The sequence below is a fragment of the Neolamprologus multifasciatus genome, chromosome 18, assembly GCF_963576455.1.
Source record: "Neolamprologus multifasciatus chromosome 18, fNeoMul1.2, whole genome shotgun sequence".
Lineage (NCBI taxonomy): Eukaryota > Metazoa > Chordata > Actinopteri > Cichliformes > Cichlidae > Neolamprologus > Neolamprologus multifasciatus.
The window spans coordinates 11,294,508-11,305,349 of record NC_140456.1 but is presented as its reverse complement, the minus strand read 5'-3'; the positions used below and the strand labels follow the sequence as shown (position 1 = coordinate 11,305,349).

Genomic DNA, 10,842 nt, shown 5'->3' with positions numbered 1-10,842 from the left:
TTGAATCTTTACTTCTTTATTACATTGATTAATATACAGATGTTAATCTGGTCTATAGAGTAAACAGAGAAGCATGACTGCAGCATACAGTATGAGTGTGACTGTAAAGGAATGGCAGTTATGTATATATTTGGTCAGACATGAGTAATTAATTCTAACAGTATGCACATTTTAACCATGTCATACATTTTGTTTAGAAAAACATACAAAAGGCACTTGTGTCGCCATCTCAACTCACAAAGGGGTCCAAACAACGCGCACTGAGAAATCCAGTCTGCATTGTATGAAGGTTGTTTTCAATCATAACTCTTCCAGCTGATATAACTTTGTTTATATCTGGTACTAAGAAGCTCTTAAGTTCATTTCAGTTTTTATCTTAAGCCAATTACTGAGTGGTACATTTTAGTGGAAGATTGTAGTCCCATGCCGCACATTTGCTCCAAATTAACCTCTGAGCTAAAAAACTGCGTCATATACCTAAAGGTATGCACCGTATGTTTTTCAGATAAGCAAGGCCACACAGACTAGAAGACTTCTGAATGAAGGCTGGTATATTTTCCCATATATAGGGCGGTAAATATCATTATATTTATGGCATTACAAAGTCAAAATTTGATTCTATTATCCCATCATACCTGTTGATGAAAACTGTACACGTTATAATGTAAATAAGTAACTCAAGTACAAATGTAAACTACAAATGTAAGCTATGACAATGCAAAACTAATTGGTCAGTATTGTAATTAATTTTCATGTTCCTTCAAATAATTTCTACTGTATGCTGAAGTTAAGGAGAACTGCAATAGTTAACATTTTTACTATTAAAGCAACTCCCAGCTGATACTGTGTAAATATGCAAAGTGCTGCTATGAGCATGATGAACGGTTTAAACGGTTAGGGCTGCGCTCCCACAGTTCCTTTAGAGTTTGGTTAGTATATGCAATATAACAGCTGCACACATGTTTAAAGTCAAATACATGCAGTTCTTGTCTCTTATCAACAATACAAAAGTGACCCCTTTTACAGGTAAAATGCATGAAAAAACAAAAACACGACTGGCAGCTGTATACAGTCGTTCCCTGCAATGAAATCTCAATACACTTCAGCATGTAGAAAACATCTTTAACAAATCACTATGTAAACAGTTCTAGCATTGGTCACAGTGTTTCAGCCGGGGGTGTCACGCTGTAATTGTGATTCAAGCTGTTCCCACTGCAGCACTACAGTTAAAACCTGTCTAAAGCAAATGTGCGTGAAAAACACGTGAGGAATGTAAACCTGTCGCATTTGAGCTACAGAGATAAATGCTCGTCTAAGTTTGTTCTTAACGACCTCTTATTTAAATGTGGCACATGTGCACAAATGCTTCATGGGTGGAGGAGTTAGACTTGCTAAAAATTGATATTAAGAATTTCAATGTGTTTAAGAGCCACAGTGCTATGATCGTCTACAGAGAAGGAGAGTGATGAAAACAACTATTAAATTCCTGTCTTTATAAAACACGTCAGCTCCACTTGTTTTTAATTTGTGCTCAATTTTAAAGTCAGAGTATAAAATGAGTTGAAATTTCGAATGAGCTTCTGTATGTATCACACCACACAGTAGTTCAGCCAGAACACCACCTGAGGGGGACAAACTGAAGGCTTTCTGCTTCATGACTTCAGCAGATCTGAAACTGCTAGGAATAAATTAAATAAACATGCATGTTAAAACTGGTGGATTGACGCATATAATACTGCTGGCAGGTTTTTCTGTTTCATGTTGCAATCAACCACACGTGCAGGCCAACTTCAGTCTGCTCACTGTGCTGTCACTAGGGTAAGACGCCGTGTGGATTGCTGTGCTGGTGGGGTCCTTAGTGCGGAGGGAAGTAATCTTATCAGCCGCTGCTGGTACTAGCAGCACCTCCTGGTGGATGGAGCAGGCTGTCGCGTGAGTTTAAAGGAATCATTGCTGTCCACCTCAGAATTTTCCAGGGGTGGAATTTGTTTACCTAAAAATACAGACATTTAAAGAGATTCCACATCAGATTTAGTAATCTTAAGTACACAAAGAGTTTTATAAATTTAGCTGAGTTGTATTTGGCATTGCTTCACTACTACTAAAATTAAGGCAGAGCAGTTTTTTTGATGACCACATGAAAGGAAGGAGATTGCTTAGCGTAGGATACACAGCGTTGAACCAAAACATCCCAGCATCATTTAGCTGGAATAAAAATAAAACTTTCACTGTGTTATATTTGATTTAAAATGTATCCCCTACATTATGGCAGAACCTTAATGCAATTAAAACAGAAAATGTGCATTACAAACTGCATGTTTCATATCATCATTTGGAGTCATGCTGTGTTGCAGGTTCCAGGCAAATGTAGAGTCCAAGTTTTTGTTTGGAACTGAATAATTCAAGTCAGAGCTTTTTTCTGCTTCCATTCTGAGCACAAACAAAAGATACATTTTTAAAAAAAACTGTCTCTTGTCACATTTATCCACTTTGTTAACTGATCATCCACTTCAGGGTCTATTCTAGCTGTCATACTGCAAGTTGCCAGGTACATCCTAGGCAGGACACCCTCAATCACAGGGCCTGTAGCCAATCTAGATTCGTTAGTTGACCTAACAAATCCGTTTTTGGACTATGAGAGGAAGCTGGAGTTCCCTAGGGTATTAACATAGATTAGTGTTTAACATGACCAACAGTTACTTTCACTGAAATGCAGACAAGAGAGAAGATTTTAGAGCTGATCTGCTATAAAAGTGTAGTTACTTTTCTGGGGAGGTGCAGCAGGCTGCTTAGGCCACTCTAAATCAAGCACAAGACAGGACACACTAGTACTTCTGATGGAGAAAACAAAAAGCCACAAAACCTACTGATTTTCTGAAAGAGCTCCTCAACATTGACAGCATTTCGGGCACTCGTCTCAATGAAAATAGCGGCAATTGATTCAGCAAACTCCTTAGCTTCCTTCATAGGAACTTCCCTGTAAAAAAGATGAACAGAGTTCAGATGGAAAATCTGCATTTTAATCAGTCACTTTCACCAGTTGAGTTTCTAACTGGATGTAGACATGTTTTTTTTTCAGGCCTGACACTTCTTCTCACCTCTGATTGTGCAGTTTCCTCCATTCTTTTAAGGACAAACTGCACACCGTGCCAAAATATATCGGGGTTTCAGCTTATAACACTTTGGGAATCAGTTTGTTGGGGTAGAAATGCCATTTTATGCCTGTCAAAGGGTGTTATCTTTGCAATCTCTCATGAATTCAACTAAAAATGTTAACAAAAGATGTGTATTTGTGACAGGCTGCCAGTAACAAAATGTCTACAGATACAACTGAAAATTGTTTATTTGCTAAGTTGTCTGTAATGTGAAGGCAACACTTAAAAAGGGACTTTTTAAACTTGACTGTTTCATAGGTCAGTGGCTCAACACACAAAGTCAGTCCACTGAAAATAGTCAGGTACAAGAACGTACAAAATGTACAGAAATAAGGTGGCGACTCCACACCTTTGTACAGTATTGTGTGACTTTACTGCACATATATTGTTGAAGGAAGGGATACAATAAAAGAAGACTTATAATTGGGACCAGAGTGAATAATAACACAACTTCTTCATCACTAAACATAAAGAGAAAGGTCATGTTGCTGCTTTGGTACAAATAAGTCCTTTGATGTGATGCCACAGACCTCCAATAACAGGGGTGTTAAAATTATTTTAGTTCATAGGCCACATATATATTTTAGTTTGGTCTCAAGTCTGTCAGGCAATAAAACAAAAATAGAAGTACTTTCTGAAAACGACCACAATTAACGAGCTATTCATTGACAGAACATGTGACGAAATTCAAGAAATGCACAGGTCCTTGGCTTAACCACCTTACTTCAGTGTGGTATGACAGGACATGGCTAGACGATGACGATGATTCAGATCCCGGATTAAATTAACAGCTGTCCTGTTTCACTCTTAAAGACTTGCAACACAATGCTTTGTACTTCTTGTCTGCAGTTTGCTCACTGTGAAAATCCCTCAACTTTGGACCCCTTTTGAGGTAAATTATTTCCATTTTCACATTTGTTTGTTAACTCAGTCTAACAGTGTCTGTAGAAACTTTTTTTTAACATATTTGTAACAAAAGAGATGAAAGATTGCGGCTTCAAAAAGACAAATTCAACAAACTCTGGTCCAGACGGACCAGTACATTAAAGAGCTGAGAAGCGATTTTATTTAAGTGACTCTCCTTACCTATGTAAGCAACTATAAGGTGGACATCACACCAAGATTGGATCAACTGCCTCCAGTTAGAGAAATAAACTGGGAACTATTACTTACATCTTACTACAGTTTTGAGAAATTGAAATTCTGTTGGATATGTTGACCAACAATTTATATGGCTATCTGATCTTTGTCCCCATGTATGTTGTAAAGTTCCTTCTGTACAAGATCACCAATAAAAACTACAAATATTTAAAAAAAAAGAGAGAGATGAAAAAAAGAAGCCCACCTGATGTCTCCTAAATCATTCTTATTCCCTGCTATAGCTACTACAATGTCTTCTGGACCGTGTTCCTTCAGCTCCTTCACCCATTTCTTCAGCGTCTGGAACGAATCCTGGACAACAAGAAGACATTGGGGTCAATCCTGGGATAGATCGTTTATGAGAATATGCCCAGCAGTTTTTTTCCAACTCCTGTCATATATTCATTGCTTTTTTTTTCCCAGATGAGTTTCCATTAACAAACCAGGAAAGAATGACATTTGTAGGTCATGAAACACAGCATCCCACAGTGATGGAAAAGTAGAAAAAATTCTTCACTTACAAATGTTCAGGACAGCTGTTACTGATGTTTTTTCATTTTTTCCAGGGAGCTAACAGCCATGACACTTTAACCAGTTTAGCAATAGTAAACTTCCTGTTACACTTACCAGTTTAGTAATGTCATAGACAATGACAGCAGCAGCCGATCCTCTGTAGTACATAGGAGCTAACGAGTGAAACTAAAAAAAGACGACACATTTATATTAGTTAGCATAATTGATTTAATTTTTTGGTATGTCACACATAAATATGATCCAAAGTGCTCAGTCTATGATTAATAAGGGGGAAAAAAAGCTTATAAAAGCCAGGCAGAGTACTATTCCCATACATTCTTACATGATGAGTTTATGGAAACAGTTACTTCCTCAAGTCCCCAGGCCTTTCTAACTTTTAGCAGTTACCTTCACTTTGACTTACAAACTGTGGTAGCTTGTAAAGAAATGCTGAATGTAAAAATCACCTCACTAAATGTTAGCCTACTGCAGATAAACGATGAGTGAACGCGTCGGCTAATAATGTACCAACACGTGCCAAACTTTGAGATCATTTATAAACAGTGAATCCAAAAACGAATGTCAATTTAAGAATAAATATCACACTCAGGTTATATTCTTTTACATTTCCTATACCAATGTATGGCATCTGTATCAAAATTATTTCTATTTTGTACTGAAGTTACTGTTGGTTTGTCTTATCAGTCAAAACCGGCACCATTCCTTTAAGCTTGCGCAGCTTTTCTCCTCTGCACCGGCACATTGCTCAGCAACTATCATCAGTGTATTATCATCAGTACAACTATATATCCATTGCCAATGATAAGAGAAGATACAATTCATCCCAAAGTTGCAGCAGTTTAGTTAACTCAACAATCATAAAAAAAGTCAGTCGGTAGAATGGTAAATGGCCTGTATTTGTATAGAGCTTTACTAGTCCCTAAGGACCCCAAAGCACTTTACACATCCAGTCATCCACCCATTCACACACTGGTGATGGCAAGCTACGTTGTAGCCACAGCCACCCTGGGGCTGCCGGACACTGGCGCCACCGGGCCCTCTGACCACCACCAGTAGGCAACGGGTGAAGTGTCTTGGCCAAGGACACAACGACCGAGACTGTCCAAGCCGGGGCTCGAACCGGCAACCTCCAAATTCTTGAGCCACGATTGCTCGTATGTATTTTAATAAAGTAGACAATGTGTGGCCAATTAAATAAGAAATCAAATGAGTGCATCATTTCCATTTTAAAAAATTCATTACATTTATTTATGGCTTGCAGAAGTTTATTTTATAAAACCCTTTTCAGTTTAAAAACATTATCAGTGCCTTCAAATAACATATTCCAGTGGTTCTCAAACTGTGGTCATCAATTAAAGATCAGATATCCCACCTGCTGTGAATGTTTTAATGCAGTACATTTGTTATTATTATCACTAGTCACATCCTGTTTATGACAGTTAAATAACATTCATATAAGAAATAAAATTGTCTCATGTAAACTATATGGTGTTAAATAGGCGTATACTATTGTACTTTAATGTTGGTCATAAGGGTGGTATTCTAAGTGCCATATATTTTATGAGGTGGTACTCGTTTTGAAAAGTTTGAGAAACACTGACATATTCAATTATATTTGGTATCTAAAACCCCAAAAATGTCAGGTAAGGGAAGTGTGTGTTTAAACAAGCAGATGGTGTTTGAATGATAATAAATGTAGAATAAAATATTATGGCATGTTTTTAAAATTATATTAATTACTCAGACGTCACAGGTTTAATCAGCAAGCCCACAGTCATGATGATAACACTACACTACAGTGACATCAATATTTCAAGAGTGTCCACAGTTGTATTGTTCACAGATGTTTACCATCAGCACCACTGATCACACAAGATCAGTCGGTCAAATGTAATAATAGAACCCTCACAGCAGAAGTCCCAGCATACTTTTTTCACACATAAGCAGGAAATGCTCGCATTAGTTTTTTCCATGCAGTAAGCAGGTTTGGCAAGCTTCAGCTATACCCCACCTCCCCCTCTTAGCCATCAAATTAATCACCGTGATGTCTCATGACCTTTGAACTCTTGTGTCAAGCATCCTGTTTCATAACCTATAAATATCTACCTATCACAAGTACCAGCTTTCTGATGCAAAGTTTAATGGAAAATCAACATCACATGTGTTAACTTAAAGCTAACAGCGAGTCCATGCGGAGTTTCTGTTGCGTACACTTACCCGTTCCTGCCCAGCTGTATCCCAGATTAGAAATTTGTGTAGCTCATTTCCACATGGCACTGTCTTGGTCAGGAATGACGCTCTGTGGATGATTTAAAGCATTTCACAACAGCTATTTTTAGGTCACTCTTTAAAAACCTAGGGAAAAAATTGTGCATGTCAGCAGGAAAGTAAGAACACTGAAAACAAGTATGTTTGGGACAGCATGTTTGTTGCTATAGAGCCATGTAAAACCTCCTTCAAACAAAAAAAGGAAAAACATAGTCACAACAGTGGGTGGTATAGATGGCAAAAGCTGAAGTTAATGATCAGTTTATTTCAGTGTTTATTGCACCAAGTACTAAAAAAAACTATAATTTTTAAAAAATTCTACAATCTTTTTGCCCAAAAGTGTTACTCCAAAGTGAGGGTTTTTTTTAAATCAGATGCAATGACATAGTAAAATCAAGGTTTTTTCACAGTCTTACAGAAGTTGGAAGGTGGATTTGCAATTATTCATTTGAACCCATTTTCCCATAAGTTACATTTTTTACACTGTGTTCAACCACTACTCGTACCCTATTTGTGCATTAAAGCTTGCAAACACTTAACTAAAATTTGTACTTCAAAAATGTCATTAAATCACATATTTGTAATAAAATGAGAACGCCTTATGAGAATTATTGGAGTTGTGGAGCTGAAGCAGGATGACTCCCGGGTGGGTTTGTCTTTATTTCAGTTGCTAAAGTTTGCTTAGAATAAGCTATGTGTTACCTGCTGAGGTTTCCCTTACAGGAAGGAGACCTTTTGGCTGAGCTGTACATGTTCTACATTGTCTAGGAGGTTATGACTATCACCAATCCGCCCAATTTTAGTGTGGGCTAAAGAAATATTAAATAGTAATAAAAGTCTGATAAGTTCTAACAGTCTGGTAATAGTGGCTTGTGCAATTCCTTTAAAATATATGTATTCAGCTAAGATAAAAGACCCAAATGAAATAAGGTACATTCAGTTTTATCTCTTGAGTAATCAGTTCTTCTATAATTAGGTTTAACTTCTGTAGCTTATAGACAGTTCATAGGATTATCAGTCTACCCATTAGTACAAATGGATTGAGATCACTAAAAAACACAAGCTTAACTTGAGCTTGCGCATAGTTTCATTCAGCCAAATTACTGATTAACTTGCTGAATCTCCCTGTACATTTCTGTACATCTTTACTTCAGCTTTGTGTCCAAACACGATTGATTAGTTTCCTGCTGCTTAAGCCTTCTGCTGATTAACACTCACCCTATGGTTGGACTTATGTTGTGATCGAAATGATCCTGGACAAATCGGCAAACAATGCTGGATTTCCCAACTCCAGTGTCCTGCAAACATCAATCAGTCACAGGACATGCACACAAAAAGTGAGCGGTCACTATTAAACCTACTGGATTATACAACCATAGCAAATATAAGAGTATGCAACAGCAGTATTTAAGTCATTAAAATGATAACGTGAAATTATCCAGTAACACACGGTGTATGACTGTGTAACACGTACTTTCACTTTAGATTTCTTAAATATATTTTGATGGTAAAACTTTTGTACTATAATCACTTTTACTTATATAAAGGGTCTTCACAATGAATACTTCACCTGCATTCTTACTAACGGCCAGCAGGGGGCAACTCTTGTGGTTGCAAAAGGTTCCAGCTGTAATCAGCATCTTCCATGCTAACTCCAGGTGAGCGCAACAATCTGCTAGCCACCAAAGCAATCACAAAGAGGCTTTTGTGCACAGCGTCCTTTTGCCACTGATTTCACCTACTGTAGCAACAGCCAAGCGACCACTGGGAACTACTCACCAACCACTCTGGGAATACACATTTTCCCTTGCAAACAGTGGCTATATCATGTCCAACATCATCCGAGATAATACTGGTATACATTTTTTTTTACTGATATCACAGACTCACTTCCTACTTACAGACTCCATTTAGTAAGTTGACTTTTCAGAATATACTAATTGCCCAACACAATCACAAGGTGTTAGCCAAATGAGCATGTGGTTCACAGAGAGAGCCACCTCTTATTAGTGTTGTGCAATACTGCAGATTTTAAGTAAATACAAGGCCAGTATCGCTGTTACCAATACCAATACTTTTAACTTATAACATCAACTTATGTAGAGAAGAGTGGTGTGTCATGACTTATGAGATGAATCACCATCAATTTGCAAATTCTGAATACATTTTATTGACCACAGTAATTGGATAACACAATAAAACACACCTTTCAGCTTTTTGTGTATCTTGAAACTGTGTTTTTTGGAGACCTGGAACGTAATGCCTTTTTGCCCCACTAGCACCTACTGGGCTCAGCATGGCTCAACTCAATTCGGTTTTTAGGTGGTACTCACTTGTAATTGAAAACAACTGAAAATTAGTAGAGGTGAGTCAAATCGGTACTAGTGGAAAAAAGGCACAAGTAGCCTGTCTCAAAAAGACTTCTGTTGTTTAAATGGGTTATAGGGTAAAAATAAAATAGACATTAAAGTCTGTTTTATCAGACTCATTTGATACAGTTCAATGGACTACAAAATGAATTTAGATCATAGAAACTAAGTATCAATTCTATCGCACTAGTATCCATACCAAAACCAGTGCTGGTATCGATGCTACCGATATCTGGATAGCCCCCCCCCCCCCCCCCCTCAATTGTTACCTCTGGTTCCAAAAGACCGACATGTCAACAGTAATAATGCTCAACTCATTGTATCTACATTAATCTTTGAGTCTGTCTATAATTTAAACTCTCATGCAGTCCCACTTTTCATGTAACACATCTGATGAAGAAAAAAGGACCCCCCACCCACCCAGTCTCCTAATGTGGCACCCCATTTTTTTAATCGTATAAACACCCCTGTACGGTTTTATGTGACTTTAAATGTGCATAAAATCTGCTCCTCCCGCTTGTTATAAGCATGCAGAGGTGTAACAAAAGATGGGTAAAGTCAGCGTATGGTTGGGCTGACTTAAAAAACATATTTTAGTGAGGATGTCAGGGCCCTGAGGAGGTATGCGGGGGCCTAAAAACCTTATGAGGCTCTGAAAAGTTCCCAGCTCCCGACTTCAATATCATCGATAAAGCGGCAGTTTGCGGTCCAAAGCGCTCTCGCCGTCCCTGTCACCGTTTATAAAGACAGACTGACGTGTTTCGCTAACGCAGAAAGAAATCTAACGGCTCGCTGGCTCCGATGATGACGTAATGGCCGATAAACTGTCAGAGCCGTTATAAAGTAAAGATTTACACTACACAGCAGAGCTTAATCTGTTAAGAACTACAAAATACATGCGAGAAGACATAATCAAAATGACTGCCGACCGATGAGGCTGGTTTTAAGCCAACTACTAGCTACCAATATTAGTTAAATTCCCAACTTATTTCACGAAGACGACAAAGAGTTTTTTTTAAATAAAATACCGGAACTGACAAAGTACCGACTCTACCATTAAGTCGTAAACGAGCAGCTGTTAACATCAACATGTTGTCGGCTTTTGCAGTTTTGCAGCAGACTAAAGGAATTTGCCCCCAAAACGGATCAACAAAAACATCAACCACTTACCCCTAAAAGGCAAACCTTGAGCTCCCTTATAGCCATGGTAAGTTTTGGAAAGTTTTTAAATCATCATTTGTCAGTGTACACTCAATGTATTTGTTTCTTCATGCTTGAAACTCTATTATTTTCCCCTCTTCTTGGATAAAATAGAAACCCAGCCCCTGATACAGACAGACATCTCCACTAAGCGGCTGACAAGGCGCATAAAATAA

The 10,842-nt window shown here is 38.0% G+C and overlaps 1 protein-coding gene across 1 annotated transcript; it reads right to left on the bottom strand.

Moving 5' to 3' along the window:
• On the bottom strand, positions 1-10,842 carry rab31 (RAB31, member RAS oncogene family). The gene is made up of 7 exons (XM_085140173.1): positions 10,637-10,842; positions 8,316-8,395; positions 7,047-7,128; positions 4,923-4,994; positions 4,501-4,607; positions 2,868-2,977; positions 1-1,993 (listed from the first exon to the last, which is right to left on the bottom strand). The coding sequence occupies exons 1-7, from the start codon at positions 10,670-10,672 to the stop codon at positions 1,896-1,898; spliced, it is 585 nt and encodes a 194-aa protein (XP_084996299.1). The 5' UTR covers positions 10,673-10,842; the 3' UTR covers positions 1-1,895.